Here is a 17,349-nt window from a genome sequence, read left to right on the forward strand (position 1 = left end):
CTGTTTGGGGGACACAGACAGGAGATCTGTGTGAGGAGCTCTGCTGAGAGACACAGACAGGTGGTCTGTGTGAGGGAGCTCTGCTTTGAGACACAGACAGGTGGTCTGTGTGAGGGAGCTCTGTTTGGGGGACACAGACAGGTGATCTGTGTGAGGGAGCTCTGCTTGGAGATACAGACAGGTAGTCTGTGTGAGGGAGCTCTGGTTGGAGACAGAGACAGGAGGTCTGTGTGAGGAGCTCTGCTTGGAGATACAGACAGGTGGTCTGTGTAAGGAAGAGGTAAAAAAAAACCCTAATGGAGAGGGCTTGGGAGCAGTCCTCTCCACAGTGTTCACGAGAAAGAGGGGGAGAGAGAGACAAGACTCACCTGGAAGATAATTGATGAGGAAGCACTGAGGGTGGAGATATAACATAGAGCCAGGAGCTCAGTCAGTGGATGTGCTGGAGACACAGACAGGTGGTCTGTGTGAGGGACTGTGCTGGAGACACAGACAGGTATAGACACGGGACAGCTGAAGATAAGTGCTTGTGTGTTTGATTGTTAACCGGCTGATGTCAAGCCTTCCTCTTGGGACAATTTTGTGGTTGTTTTTTTCAATAAAACCCTGATATGGCATCCAGGCCTGCTAGTTGCCTACCATTTGTCAAGCTAATTCCCACAAAGGGTAAATCTTTTCATACATTTCTACATAAAATTTCAGTGAGATTATTTTCAACAAGATGCAAGTATGCACCTGACTCCTCCCCCCCCCATACACACTTTGTGATACCATATAATCCACTGGGAATAATTTCATAATTATCAGTGAATTAATTTTCATTTCTGCTGTCACTGCATATTTATCACATAAATACACCCCTCTCATTAACTTTTTTAACTGCCAGAGCTTTCTTTTGGTTTCCAACGCAGCTCAATGATATGTCTTTTTTGCTTTCATTATGACATTTAGTTGGGATTACTAATTATATATAAAAACACATTAAATAGCAATTAAGTAGTGTTAGTTAATCTAACCTTTTTTGCAGTACAATTCCTGAGCATCAATTTTTTATGCTCTCAATAAATAGTAAAACAGAACTACTGGTATACATTTTCTTAAAAAAAACACTCAGACACATTAGCTTCCTTCATTAAACAAAAAAGAAAGAACATACTGAATTTGTGTCTTTTACTAGTATACTTGTGCCTCATAAACAAGAGGGTCTATCAGGTTAGCAGAGTGGGCACTTAGTAGAAAGCTGGGACATCCAGATTTAGATGAAGGGCTGGTGATAAAATCTTTCACAATTGATCACCTTTTCAAAAAGGGAACTTAACAGGATCGTGATTTGATGGACATTTAATTTGCTACACAATTCTTTTTTCATAATTTTTTTTATGCTTTGTTGCATGTTTAGTACTGTTGACCTCCTGCAGCCTGTTTATACCCACCTGTAGTCTCTGTCAGAAGCCCGTATGACAGGGTTGCAATGCAGGAGAGTAGTAGAGGAACAGGTATAGACTGTCATCTATAACAAGCAGTTACAGTAAAATGAAAGAGCTGCTTATTATCTCCTGTCCATGTACAAAAATTGCTGTCATTGCCTAACTCTTAGAGGTGCAACCCTAAAGCAGCAGTGGCACTGTGTGTGGCATGGTGGTAATGTTTTGCCCTAGCACTGCTGGTTTGCTGCCAGTGTTCAACATAGATGGAATCCTGTGTTGTAGCCAATAACAGGTGCACCAATTAATTATAGTATTCAGAGTAAAGTGATATTGTTCCTAGAAAAAGCATCTCCTGACCCCTCATATACTTACTTTTTTCTGCCACTTCCCAGCTCCTTGCTTCCACACAGTTGTTGTCACTGTCTCTTCTGGATATGGAGAAACCATGCATATGACCTACTTCACTGTACATAGATATAGCAACCTATATCCAATTGCTACACTTGTCACATGACTGAAATAGTGTATTGACCTTTCTGGGTTTTTAAGGTTTTAAGGAAAACATGAATTAATTGGTGTTTTGTATCTTTTCCATTTTATTGTACATACACATTGTATTCCCTGTTAACTGATTTTTAATGTACTGATTTAAATGAACTGATGTTTAATGTCTTTTCCTCATAGGCTCATCCAATATGGTTACTGGTGAAACAAAAAGTTTCTTCAGTTTTGCTAAATCAGTAAGTGTCATTGTCTCATGTTCATCAATCATATATTTTCATTGTATGTGGAACAGCAAGCTTCAAAAAGATGAATGTGTTCTCACAAAAGTGAAATTTTGTTATTCATAAATACTATGATACACAATTAGGCCCCAGTATTATTATGGATACTTTTGCAGAATTGGTTTGTTGGAAAATTATAAGATTGCTAAGATCCAGGGAGAAGGGGAACTGCATCGGTATACAGGAATTTCAAATGGCTGACCTATTCTTTACACAGGGAACAGTGGATGTGTACGAGCACCATACCAGAATATCTAGAGTCCAAAGATATTTTTATCAAAACAGGCTATCTAAACTTGATATAGTTGATATCTAGCCTGTCATTAATCATTATAAGCTCCAGTCTTGAAGTTTACATGTCAGTTCTGTTGCACTGTGATATATTACTATCAGACAACTTTTTGATGTTTCCTTGGATTCATGTAGTGTGCATTTTCCTTTTTCAGTGGTGGCAGGTCGAAAAAGTCAACCCTATCAAGTTATATGAAGAGAATAAAGTGATGGCAGGTTTCTCCCTCTTGAATTTACTGTTCAAGCAAGGACGAGCAGGAGTTATACAAGGAGTGGTAGATAAACTTCTCAGCTTGTTTAACCAGAAGAAAATCAAGCCTCTGGTGGATTCATTATGGGCCTTGGAAGAAGTACGATACCTTATAAATTATGGTCCTTTACAAATGTCTTCTTTAATGGCTACAGTAAAGTAATATTTTACCTTTTCATAGAGGTTGAAATTGTTTTCTGATTTCTTTAAGGTTTCCAGAAGTCCCCTTAACATGTGGTCTGGCATGTATGAGGGGTCACAGTCTTTCTGTTGTATATTTAAAGTGTCACTATGGTGAAAAGATCAAACAGTACCAAACATGAACCATCTTAAAATGTCAGACATTACATATAACTAAAATACAATTATATCATGAAATGGAGTAGTAAGAAAATTAGCTGATTTGGGACCCTTACATGTTTTTACTCAGGCAGTCCTAAACCCTAAGTTACCAAAAAAAAAAATATATATATGTGTGTGTGTATATATATATATATATATATATATATTTTTTATATTTTATATTTTTTTTTTTTTTATTGTATTTTATTTTTTTAAGCACAGTGCTTAAAACAGGCCCCTTAGTGTAACCATACTCTTTATTAAGCATGGTAAAAAAGGTAACCTCACCACCTCTGCCAAGGGTTCCTCGTGACCTGTATGTCATACACTAACATTTAACAGATTACAAAAACTCATAAACCAAGAAACAATGCATGTTTTTTTCTCCCTAGACACTGGAAATTGTGTTGGACTATCAAAAAATAATATAATTTTCCAGACCTTTTGTAGCAGACTGATGCAGTGTGTCTTTTCTTCAGATCCTGGGCCAACAATACATTCAGTTTTGTTATTCCCTTAACTGTGGTCAGAATGTTCACATAATTTATTTTTTATGTAAAATTATGCTGTCATAGCAATAACCTACTGACTTCATGGCAGCATACTGATGGAATAAAATTAGCAACAAGTGTAAGGATGCAAATCATTTTATTAGACACCAGAAAGAAGAAACAAAAATGATCTGATGATTTTTTCAGGGTACTAATTTTGTAAAGTTTGCAAAAAAGCAAATAGTAGGGCCCTCTATAAATCTATAAAGCATTCAAAAAAGATCTTCATTTAGCAGTCAAAGATGAAAAATAAATTATTATTCCACTGTCTATCAATAGCATTACCAGTGTTTGTTTTTCTGAGTGCCTCCATAACATAGGTAACAGAGTGTAATTCTGCAGTGAAACAGAGCAGTTGAGTTGTTACCCCATAGACAGAGTCAACTAAGATGAACTTAAAACAGAAATAAATCATGTGATATTCACCTGTTTCCATTCCATCGCAGGGTGCTGCAGATTCTTCTCTTCTGTCTTGTTGCTGTACATTCTTTATATGAATTTTATTTTGTATTTATTGTAGGTTAAGGAGGCAATGCAAAGAATTCATGACAGGGGCAACATTGGGAAGCTGATTTTAGATGTGGAAAAGACCCCAACTCCTCTGGTTAGTATACAATTACTCTTAGTATATTTCAGTAGTTTATGGTTTCTCTAATTTATCTGTAAGTTTATGCAATCTTAATATGCTAAAACATTTCCTAAATACCTTTTAAAGAGACAATTTTCTTGTTCTGAGGGATATTTCAAAGGCAAGTATACATGAGCAGAGCAACTGCCAATTTTTCACTTACTAACTGTTCCAATTGATGTTAGGATTAGTAATCAGCTACGCAAAGATGCAAAAATCTTAGAAGGTAAAACAGTTACCATGTGCTTTTTAAATATAAATTAAGCTACAATTCTGCTTTACCAAGACATTTTGTAACAGGAAATTCACCTTTTGGTGATTTTCAGATGGACATTTAGTATCAAAATGTCTGTTTATGTAAAATTATGTTAAAATTACTTGTTCAGAGCAGAGCAACAGGTTCACTTACCAACCCATCTGGATATACACACTTTCTGCTTAGCTGCTCTCTGTGACTTGTTCCAGCTTCCAGTGATTCAGTTCTAGGTGCCAGATGCCAGTACAGTATGTTTGAAGTAGAATCTTTAGCAGGGCTGTATCTGTTAACCAGTAGCAAAGGGTAGAAAACATTTTCTCTTAACTTTCCTTGCCACCTCTGGACACTTGTGCTTAATTTCAGCAAAGAAGCATTAGGAAAATGGTGCTTGAGCCTTTTTTTTTTTCTTTTTAATAAAATTATATGTCCTTTCGCTTGTTTGGTAGTTTATATTGCTTAAGCAAGCACTGCAAATAAATCAAACAGCATGAAGCCTCTGGTAGTGTATCCCAGCAGGAGTACTAAAATAACCAGATGACACAAAGTTTAGAGATTGTACATCATCATTATTCACTTATCTACATTTGTCCTGGTTCTCTGCCCTCAGAGCTTACACTGATCTTCATCTCTTCACTTCTGCAGGAGTTTAGCTATAGGAAAGAGAATGTGTAAAAGAAAAAATGGGCATGCAGGTGAAAGGCACTGTATTATCAAGTGTAATACCAGTTTAAGGTTACAGACCACAAACTTGTTTTGCTTTAAAATAATGCTTAAAAATAAATAATCAGCACTTTTTATACATTGATGATCTTGTGTTAAGTAAAAATTTCTCCTAGAAGCAGTCTGAGCTGTTCTGGCTTTTGATTCTGTGACTGCACTGAGCTCCCCATCTGTTCCACATGACCCCACCATTGCAGTGTTTATATTTAGCAACTTGCAGATCAAAACTAGATTTATTTTGTTTGTTGAGTAATATGCAAATATAACTCTATACAGATATATATATATACAAAAGTCTACTGTTTTGTCAAGATATGGATTCATTAGATAATAATAAAAAATAATTGCATGTATGTTTACATACTTTTTTTCTAATTACATAAATATGTGTTTATATCTGCCTTCTGAAAATACATACCCTTTTTTTCTGGCCAAGTACATGATGTGCAAAGTCCTCTGCCTGTGCTGTAGAGGTTGATGGTCTTAAGTATTGCAGAGAGCCCTGCTCATTTTATAACATCAGCACTGCCTTTTTTTTTATTTGCATCTCTTTCTGATCACCATTTGTAACTCTAACTCTGAGCAGTGTCTTTACTGTACATTACAATTTAAGTTCTCTTTATTACCCTTTTACTTTTCTCTTTTGCATGTCAATAAAGAACATCTTTGGGAAACTAACTGTCCTTCACTGAGCCAATTTAAATCTGGAATAATGAATGTATCCTAACTTCTTTTGCATTAAAACCCAACTTTGGGCTCAAACAAATAGGAGAAAAGTTAGAAATCATCTGCAAGAGTACTTCAAGTCAGTGAATCATAATGTATTAAATCATCCACTCATCAGCTTGACAGCTAGGCAGCCATCATTTCCAAAAGTAGAAGTCAGAAATGGCATCAAACATATTCTCCCAGTTGCTACTACAGTGAACCAGAATGAGATGATCAAAACATCAAAGCAGTTTCCAATGATAAAAGGACAGCCTTTAATCAGAATATTAGAAGATAACGATAAGCAGTTTCTTTTTTATATCTTAATATGCAGAAACAATGTTGACCTTTTACCATGTAAGGTTATTTTTTATGCTAAAACATCAACTTGATTTATGAAATGTATTCATGCAGCACAATATGAAGTACTGAACAGCACAATATGAAGTATTTAACTGCATAGTTTTCACAAATGGTATGCTCACCTCTGGTCTTCATTGGTTATTAGGTTGCAGGGAACAACATAACAGGGTCAAAAACTTGTTATGTATACTGATCAAGGTTTCACCTTGATGTTTGAGCATGGTTATTGTATGCATTGTCCTATAATATTTTTCTTTATTTATACACCCAAACCAAATTATTACCATATGGCTACTTTTATTCAGGTTCTGTAGAGCAAATTTATCTTCTTGATTGGTTTGTGTGATCAATACATATATATTATATTTTTTCAGATGGCCAATGACAGTACAGAAAACAGTGAAGCAGGAGAGGAAGAAGAAGACCACGAGGGAGACACTGAAAATAAGGAAAGGATGCCTTTCATTCAGTGATAGTTCCTGGGACCAATAGAAGATCTGAAGACTGGAAAACTTTATCCTGAGCATCAGTGAACAAACTTGCTGTAGTACAGTGTGTGTTGTATTTGTCTGCAGTGAGCTGAGCTACTGTATAAACTGTTGAACAATGTTGTGTCCAAAATGGCAGTAAATAGACTTGGCAGCTTTTAGTTGGGTTAGTGTTATGTCAGATCGGCGTGTGATACCTTGAAGTGGATAAGGCATGATCCTGGTTTAAAAAAAAATAACATAAATAATATCCCCTTTTCACTTGATAGGCAGGCCTTGAAGCTTGAAGGAATATTTTATTACAGTTAGGTAACTCATTTAAGAGATGGTATTTGCCCATCCATAAACAGACTTAGAATGCGACTAAGCATACGACTTTTGATCTGCCTGATATAATTGTATCCCTGGCCAGCTGCTCTCAAAGCAGTATTCCATAACCAGTGTTAAGTTTATTTGTTCCCAAAACATAATGAAATGCCTGCCTATAAACTACCAATGCACTTTAATATTCTAAAAAAGTTCATGACCCTTTTTTCCATAACACAAAATGTTACCTAGGTTTCCATACATGGCAGAATGCTTTAATGCGGGTGCATTGGGGTGCTTTTTTAAATAAATGGCGAAACCACAACTCTAAATGGATCCTTATTATTTTTGGTTTTCTGGCAACCAAACAATTGTGCATATTGTGTTTTTTTTATTCAATCTAAAATTTGTTTTTAATAGGATAATTTTTCTAAAATTTTATTATTTAGTTTCAATCATTGCTAAAAATATTGTGTTTTGTTTTCAGATTTCTAATAAATTTCAGAGACTAAACGTGCACTGAGAAATAGAAATGGATAAAAAACAGAAAGTGTTAAAAATAAAAGAAGCTAAACTGCCACTGTTATGGAAAAATAGTAGTAATGTAGTTAAAAGTAGAAGAATTTATGGACAGAACGGCATCTCTGTTGTGCTTTTTTTTTTTAGCCATAGCTGTTCCATAGCCAAAGCTGCTTTATTTTTTGGTAGTTCTTAATAAATTTATAAAGGATTTTTAACAGAAAATAAACATAGCTGCCTTGATATTGTGCAGGTACCAGAGGCATCTTAACAGTTCCTTCAACAGCACATGCCAGATACAGAAACTAAAAGCTGCCAATCAGCAAAACTGCCACTTTAACTCAAGTGCCAACCCTTTTTCAGTATTAATATGTTGTGTTTTGGTGCCATAAAAATGACCCGCTGCACTCTTATATAGTGAATTTACCCTGAAAGAACCCAAGACACAGAAAAGTGCCCAGGGGATTATTCCCACGAATGAATCGAAAACATTCACTCAAGTTAGTTGATCAGATTTCATTCCTCCATTTCATTTTAAGGTGTTTTCCTGGCTAAATTAGGGTTTTTCCTCTGATCTATAGAGGTTTCTCCTTTTGCCTAAAACAGTTGCAGAGGGTGTGTAGTCATTCTACCGACTTTGTAGATTATTAAGAGTTGAAAGCAAAGCCAGGTATGTGTTTTGTTCACATGTGCCTATTTTCCAGGTTTTTGCATTTGTAGTCATTCAGGGTCAATTTCTTTGACACTGGCTGTTCCAAATTCAAAAGAAAATGATCACACAAACCAAGGCCAACCAACAGTGCATGATTTTGAGTATGATCACTCTATCTGATCACAAGATCAAATTACATGCTGCATGTTTTTTGTGTTGGACATTTCTGTATATTTTTTATTCATCCCTGATGTTATCTTAGAACTGCCTACTAAAATTACAAGATATACTTGTTTATTTTGCCTGTGTAATAACTGTCAGAAATAATGGGACCAACGTTTATATCAGTTTAGAATTCTCTGTATTAGCCACACAAAACATCATTATGGCTAAAATGGTTAGGCTTCCTCAACAAGTTTTTATCTGTAAGTGGTGCTGGCAGTAAAATGTGAAAATGCAGGTCCCGTTAGTGAAACAGCGGAGGTGCTAAGAAGCAAGGAGTAAATATTAATTTAGCCTGGAAAGCACCGTTAAAAAAAACTAAAACCCAATGTATGAGTGTTTGTAAACCATTACTAAAAAATTCAATATCCAGAGAGGGTAGATAAAGGACATACACTGGTTTATGATGTTTTTAGATATCCTGCCAGTAGATACCTCATATCATACACATATATTTGACAAGCTTTATTATAATTATTATTATTTGTTTAGCAAATGTTTTACTTGTACAGTGTTCAGTTATATTGGTTTAGCTGCATCATTTGCTTGTATGTGGTGGCACTTATGAGCTTTGTTCGCTGGCTTAAGTTCCTCTATGCCCGCTTCGACTTGTGTAAATGGAGATGTTATGACTTGATAGACATGGATGAAAGAAATGGTTAGAGAGAAACCAAATGATGGAAATACTAATATGCAGGATTGATTAGCGGTAAGCATATATTTATCACAATAAAGATTGGTGAAGAAGGTGATTGCAGGTTCTACGTATTATGTAGTTGCAATGGATGATGGTATGTTTCCACTATTCCTGTCCTGGGGTATGGTTCAGCTCAAGGATCATAGTGAGAGGAACCATAGAACAATGTAGAATAAGTAGAAAAGCATTCAAAATACATTTTATTAATGTGACTTTAGGTTTACTTTAAAGGATTGTTCTACTCAAAATGTAAACTTTGGTTTTGGAAAGTTGATATTGGGCTGAATCACCCACATTCTGCAAATCATGGTCTCTCCACCAACGGCCTCCACTTATCTTGAATGTCTATCAATGTGGTACAGCCATGTTAGGAGTGTTCACCTTCTCTGTTCAAGTTATAATTTATTTTACTTAGTAAAACAGGAAAGTAAAGACTTCAAAAGGGTCAGAAACTTTGAAAAAAGTGTAAATTTGTGGTGGACTGCCATGAAAGCTCTAAAATGATGCATATAACTTTTCATTCACATAGCTGTAGGTTGTGTAAAGCCCATAAGTGCTACCACACTTACTGCTGTCAAAAAAGAGCTATTTGTGAAATGGTTTATAGAACAATCTTTTGTCTACATAAACTCAGTAAGCTAAAATTGTAGCTGTCAAATTGCTATTATAGCAGGGTTGTTTATGTTACATGTATTGTTTTTGTTGTAGTTTTTGTCATCTGATTTTGTCAGTATATTATCAGTATTATTGGTAAGGCCTGCACATGGCCAGAAAATGTATTATAGTATGGTACTGCTAAAGTCTATAAAACCTGAGACTTCTCCAGGTGAAAATTCCTGGAAAACCTAGTATGTATATGTATATATGTTGTACTCCGTTCTTTCCTGACCATTCAGTGGATAGAAATACTGTTATTGGCTATCTTTAGATGTATTATCTTTTCGTAGTATGTAAAGTCCTTCTCCACAAAAGGCTATGATTAATCATGTGGTGTAGAGGATGATTGGGGGTGGAAATTATACTCAGTTAAGTATCCCAGGGGGCAGAACAGGACATTAGGTCACTGAGGCAGAAAGTATTATTTGGCTCACCTAGGTGAAAGATCAGGTTTAAAGACCAACACACTCCATCACAAATTTTATTCCCAAACCACTACTCCAAGCCATGTTCAGACAAGTTGAGTGGAGATGACTTTTAAAAGCTACCATTTGGACATTAAGTTTAGAAATTGTAAGAATATACCAAGCAGTGGTAAAATGACACTGTAATGTCTGTTTTTTTTTTATTAAATGTGAGTTTTAAGTTCTTGATGGTTTTATTTTTTATTTCACTCATTAACAGAAGAATAATGATGCAGAAGCTGGAAAGACTGATAGAGGTTGCCAGTATTGTAACCATGTTGCCAATTCCCTTCACACACACACACACATATATATATATATATATATATATATATATATATATATATATATATGTTGGACAAGTAAAGTTAACTTTTTCTAGTTGCTGTTGGCATCAAAGACCATTTGGGACAATACTTGAGTTGAATACAATAATGAAGTCATGTTCATGTCCACTAAAATGAACCAGAAATTGAATACATTAAAAACGTTCAAAAGGAAAAGCATATTACCAGAACCATATCAATAATTGATTTACATTACAAAATAATCAACGCTATTTGATTGTTGGGCTGTGGGCAACATTTTATTTGATTTATTTTTAAAAGTTTTTAAATTATCTAAAGCACAGCATGTGGCAAGCATTTGGTCTCCCATTTGGAAGGAGACCAGAATGAGTACATCACATTCTAACACATGAGGGAACCTTTCTAAAACTTGCAAAGGCTGTACTGTATTAAAATTCTGCAGCTGTTCTATATAATTATTTCGCAAAACAGTAAACAGTACTAAATTGTGTTATAAATAATTTGCATTTCTAAGTGAGCTATCTACACACCATGGAAAATAAAATATACAGTTTATAGATGTTTTCAGTCTGCATAAGATCAGTACATTTTCCAAAATTAAAAATTTAACAGTCTCCCTGGACACTATGCTAGAGACAAGACTTAAGTCTAAATAGATGCCTGATTATGTGTTGCTGCACATAGGGTTTGTTGGTGTTTAAAGCATAAAAGAAAGCAATGTTGTTGATGAGAGTAGCAGGGAACAAAATTTTGGGCTTACACTCCTTATTTGTGCAGGGACCCCTTGCATTATATTTATGTTCAGTGCTTGTTCATCAATGGCAGACAGATTTCTTTCAAACTCAATGAATTATGTCTGATGTATGTAGTGTCTGTAATTAGGTGCAGTCCTGCAAGCAAAGAAGACTTCATAACACCCTCAGTGGTAGACATAGTCAGCAATGGGTCTATGTTTAGATCTGACTTGGTGCCCCCCTGCCACATTCACCTGGGGCCCCTGTGGGGGCCTCTGTTGGATGAGGAGAGTCTGGGGCATCTTCTTATGTCCCCTGCTTACCCTCTCACTAATCCTTCCCGTATTGCTTACATTACCCTTATACTAATCTCCATGTAGCCACAAATCTTCACATTATCCTTTTCTGTAAGCTCAGTCCTAAAGTCCTTTCTATTGGATTGCATTGGAAAACTGCAATTGGCTATTCCTTAGGGGGCATATCAAACCACTTCTGTGTGCTTAGGAGCTGCAAACACGGTTGTTGCCATAGTATGACTTTTCCACAAGCATCTATGTAGCCAAAATGGCTTGTGAATTTCCATGCAAAAAGTAGTTTCCAACCATTCCTAATCACTTAGATGGGACAGGCTGGGGCCATGGTTGAGCCTAGGCAGAACACTGTGGTTCACTGTGGGTGTGAAATGGCCCTTACACTAATCTTATCTTTTACCTCAACTCTATCATTATTCCTTATAAAATTTCGTTTACACCAATGGTAATGTTCACACAAACCACAAATTTTACCACTGTTTGGGAATTTTTACTTTCTAAGAAAGGTTAAATCTAAATATTTGCCTTGAAGTCCATTGCGAACTATCAAAAAAAAAGATTTTACAGTATTTTACAAAAGGGATATAGGAAGAAAGGAAATGACCTTGTTTCTGTGAAAGGGATTGACCCCAGGAGATTTCTGTCAAAATTAAACTTAATTGTAAAACAATGATTTTTCTAAGCTAACCAAATGTTTTCAGATGAAGTGTTCTAAATGTTATTTCTTTGCTTTGTGATCGTTACCTTTGGATTCTATTCACACATTTTTCTTCAGTTTAAAGAGGTTCTCCAGGAAAGTGTTAAACTCCACAGAGTGGACATGTGTAGTCATTTATAGTACTCAATACAATAAAGTGTATCTCTGGGCGAACAGAACAGAAGATGTACAGACAAATACCCATTGGTTGTGCCAATAATCAAGCTAGCTTGTACCTTGTCTGCCAACTCTGCCACATTAAAATATTTTATGCCAAGCTACAGAACTATTCCTGCTAATGTTATGGGTAGATGGAGGTGTCCTGTACTGTATTAGAAGCACTGTACAGGGTTGATCACTCTTTTGGCAGCAGAGATACCATGTTGTAAACGCAAACTGAAGTATTGAGCTAACTAGATTTCTAACAGATCAATAGGTATTTTTTTGCACTTTTTTTTCATACACTTTAACATATGACGTAAAGCCAATTGATGTGTGAAGACCAAGCACCACTCTGGAAGGCTACTTTGATACATTAAAGATGTTGGAAGAGAGGCCACCATGCACATCTATTCTGTTTGTAAATCTTTACAGTAGCACCCCCTTACATACACACCTGCCTAGTTATTGCTGATCTTGAAAATTCCTGGAGGTCATTTAATAATTCAGTGAAACTGGCATTCACCAAACCCATTCCCTGTTGGAGAATCTTCAAGGACCATGTGTTTTCAATAGAAGTGATTGACTCTACCAGGGAACCTTTGTTTAATGTCAGACTCAATGCTTTATATATAGATCCCATAGAATTTCACACAGCTCTTGCTTTCCTTAGAATAATTGCAGTGAGAACTGTAAATCATTGATCAGACCCCTCTCTGAGTAGGTGAAATACACTTTTCTTTTTCACAGAGAACCTCTTTAATTATTCTACAGTCTGCAACTGAAGCCAATGTAACATGGAGCGACATATTGTTTGATTGTGTTCGTTGCTATGAAGCTTTTGTTACCTTGTGCCTACAAAACTGTTTACATGAAAGAGTAACCTATATAAATAAAAAAAAGATCAGCATAGCAACATGTGTCTTTTGTGGTTGTTACTAACACATTTCCTTGCTGTTCTAGTTTTTAACTAATTTATTTTCATTTTATTCTAGATGAGCATAATAAAGTTACCTTTTGGTTAAAATAAATCAAATTACAAAGAGATATGAATGAATACTAATTTACCTTAGCTGACCAAGCCCTTTAGCAGCAAAACATCCATAACATTTCCACCACCATGCTTTACAGTTGGTATAAGGGTCTTCTGAAATAACTGTCTTGGGTTTGCACCAAACATGTACAATGTTACTGTGGCCAAACAACCCTATATTTGATGATTCTACAGCACAGAATGCCTGACTTTGCCGATATCTTGAGAGATGTTTTATTCCAACATGTTGCTCCACACTGTTTGAACATATATATGTGTTTTGAAGTGTGGGGGAATTCAGAGTGCCCAGAGCAAATCAATGCAAACACCAGGGCGTACAATCTTTGCTTGATGCATGCACATTCACACCTTCTATTGTAACAGTTACCCACAGGTGCCACTATGAAATTTTGGGGTTCTTGGAGACTTCTTTTAGCATTATACAGTCAGCTCAATGTCTGAATTTGCTTACCCAGTCCTGGACAAATTATCAGTTGTTTAAAACCCGTGCCACTCGTAGAGTATTTTTCTAACAGTAAAATAATAGATTTCAATTAACTTGACAATCATTTTGATCCTTTGCTAGACTCGTAGTTTTCCCTACCCTTTAGTTACGTATGTATGTATGAATATTGCTAGCTTCAATATAGATGCATTGAAGTATAATATTGCTTCTGTTGCTAAGAAACAGCGTGTCACAATCTTTTGATTCCATATCCTGTGCGTCAAGCCTATTTAATAACTTCTTTGATATTACAAGAAGATCTGGTCCAGTCAATCTCGATAGTCATCTGTTAGCCTAAGCAGATGGGAAGAATACCAATTCCATATACTATTTTCTTACCAGGTCCTATCTTCTGTGTCAGAAAGAAATTTGGCATGACATTTTGTCTTCAGTTATGGACACATTAGTCAAATGTAAAGGTCATTTGTTGATTTATATCAAATGGCAAGGCTTGGAACAACAGTAGAAAATCAAAGTGTTTCTTTTAAAGTGACAGTTTCTCTTTAACACATATTCTACCTGTTTTCTTTTATTAAGAACTTCAGCCACAATTTTTTTTTGGTTCAAGAATGGTTCAAGAAACAACAAAAAGTGGCTTCTTTCTCTTCATTTCTACTGGCAATATTCTGTAGGCTAATCTTTCCTTTACAGTAACATTTTTCAACATCTTTTATCTCTGAGGAACCCATGAAATAAATTTCAGGTCTCATGGAACCCCCTGAAAATTAATTAATCTGGGGTCCTAGGGAAGAATGCCCTCATATTGACAGCTGTATAGGTTCTTCTTTCTTTTCCAAGTGGCGATGGAAGGTCAAATTACCAGAGCTAAATGAACACCTAACAATCTCCATAGCAGTTTTTCTCAACCAGGGTTCCTCCAGAAATTGCTAGGGGTTCCTTGAGCAATGTGTAATTTGTGACTCCCAGATCAGTTGGGACTCTCTGGGTGACATTTTTCCTCCTGGTCAGCTATGTAAGAGGCATTCTTTCCAATTACCACAACACTAATGTACTCTGAGCTGTGGATATACCCCAGGGTTCCATGGAACCTTTATTGCGAATGGTTTACCTGCAGTATTGCCACTTCTCTGCACATGCTCCTATTTTGTCTCTCATACAATGATTATCTGATGTATTCCCTGTCCCCTTGCTAACATACCAGTGATATGTTGGTATCGGTATATAGAAGTGATGTCTTTATTTTCTATATTTTTTTGTGGCCAGAGAACATGTGACTACAAATGCTGTATTTCACTCTGAGCGCTCTGGGCAGAAAATGGAAATACAAAGTAGTGACATCAGCTAAATCAATGTGGCTTAGCCTTGACACTCTGTGATGATTCAGTGCAGAGAAGTAGATGAATCACGCATCCTTAATAAAATGGCTATTTATTCTGCTAGAAATAGTGTAATGTAGGGATTGATTCATTTGTGCTAGTCTTTTTAGGCCTAAATGGCAACAGGTTTATAGTTGAGCTTACTGACTACAAGAATAAACTTGTTCTTCAGGGGTTACACACAGCATAGTCATACTGGAGTATACACGTACAAAGCATTATATGCTCCCAACCACTCACCCACAGCGCTGATGGTGTAAATTTTAGTAGCCCACCTCTGACTACCTAGAATAATGAGATTTGACAGATTTGAGTGTTGTATTACCAGTAACCTAGCACCAATGGGAGATCTATTAAAAACTGCTTTGGGTCCATTGATTTCTAGTAATGCTACTTTACATAACACTTGAAAACAATAAACAATTTGAATGAATGCACAAATGGAATAACATGCAAGGAGACTTGTTTGTGCACATTATGCTGAATTGTGACATTCGCCAGACATATTCAAACAGTTATTTTCACTAAGCCAATTTCCCAAGAACAGAGTCAATGATATATTTGTAAGACTGTGTCTGCACATAAATATACATGATCAAATTATTCCACAGCAGGTGTAATTATATGCAGAACCTGAATTAGAAATTTATATTCTAAACCTCTCAAAGCTGTTCAGAATTGATTCACTGACAGCTACCGTGTGTAACAGCAACCCAAACTGACATCAAGGATCAGCCAAACAGAATATTAACGCTGAGATAAAAAAAAGCTATTGACCACAAATAACAACAAACTCAATTTTCTAAATTATAAGGTGTGTTTTGCTATAATGATAGTTGTCAGCCATGTGGTTTTCATTTTCATCTTTCATTATCTGTCATTTCTAATAATAACTATAGGTATGGTAATATTGATCATAATAGCTTAGTGAAATGAACTTCCCATTACCATTGAGCAGTGATTTTTTTTGCCATTTATAGGAAATCTTCTCCTGTGCTGAAAACACGTATTTTCCCCCAGGCACTGTACACGCTCCAGGGACTCGACCACCCTAATTTCTGACCAATTGATGACTAGGATCACTAAACCTTGTCTTTTCCATCTCCTCTGTCCCTGGTATGCTCCATTTATCAGTTTACATGTCAATCAATTGATGCCAGCATCATCTGTCAGTCAACATTTATCCATTCCTATAAAATCATGGGGAAAGTAGTTCCAGCTACAAATGTTGGAGGTGATGTGCAGAACCTGTTGAACTACACCCATAGGTATGAGGAAGAACACTAATATCAACATTACTGGTGACATCATCTACAATGGAACCATTCATGTTTAAAAAATACAGTAGTTGCATTAGAGATTAGCATTACCAGCAGCAATAATGTGGTCATTTATGGTAATACCAAAGGTATGGGGGCAATGTTACACGGTTTTTGGTATGAATGGGTCTGTTTATCTTTATGATGTTATCTTTATGATTTCATATAAGAGCACTATGAATGAGTTTATATACAAACACAAACTTATTTACAAATATATAAAAAGTATAGAAAACAAATATACAAAGACCAATTTATATATTAAAATAATAGAACATTTTAAAAATCAATAACACTGGGGAATCCATTTTTTGTTGAGCTAGATCGTACACTTGTTTTTTTTTTTTAATATATCTTTTATTTTATTTTTCCAACTAGTACAACAAAAAATATTACAACACAATCTATAAAAAAACAAAAATACAATTCCAGTGTTACTTCACAGCTAGTTTCCATAACATATCACAATCCAAATAATGTACACTTGTTTTTTAGATATTTTTGGGTGAAGAATCCAGAAACCCCATTTTTTTGCTATCCAGTTTTTACGATACAGGGTACCCTCCATTTTTGTAAAATAACATACAAATGTTACATACAATGAAAAAATAATGAAATAA

General features: G+C 35.7%; 1 protein-coding gene across 1 annotated transcript in view; it reads left to right on the forward strand.

Moving 5' to 3' along the window:
- The window catches only part of VAT1L (vesicle amine transport 1 like), a 38,510-nt gene extending 25,059 nt beyond the window's left edge, over positions 1 to 13,451 (forward strand). Inside the window, exons 6-9 of the mRNA XM_072422759.1 lie at positions 2,112 to 2,167; positions 2,659 to 2,853; positions 4,167 to 4,250; positions 6,696 to 13,451. Of these exons, the coding sequence (XP_072278860.1) occupies positions 2,112 to 2,167; positions 2,659 to 2,853; positions 4,167 to 4,250; positions 6,696 to 6,794 (434 nt within the window). The 3' untranslated portion in view covers positions 6,795 to 13,451. The remainder of the gene's footprint in view (positions 1 to 2,111; positions 2,168 to 2,658; positions 2,854 to 4,166; positions 4,251 to 6,695) is intronic.
- The last annotated feature ends 3,898 nt before the right edge of the window (positions 13,452 to 17,349 follow it).

Source organism: Pyxicephalus adspersus, chromosome 9 (genome assembly GCF_032062135.1).
Source record: "Pyxicephalus adspersus chromosome 9, UCB_Pads_2.0, whole genome shotgun sequence".
Lineage (NCBI taxonomy): Eukaryota > Metazoa > Chordata > Amphibia > Anura > Pyxicephalidae > Pyxicephalus > Pyxicephalus adspersus.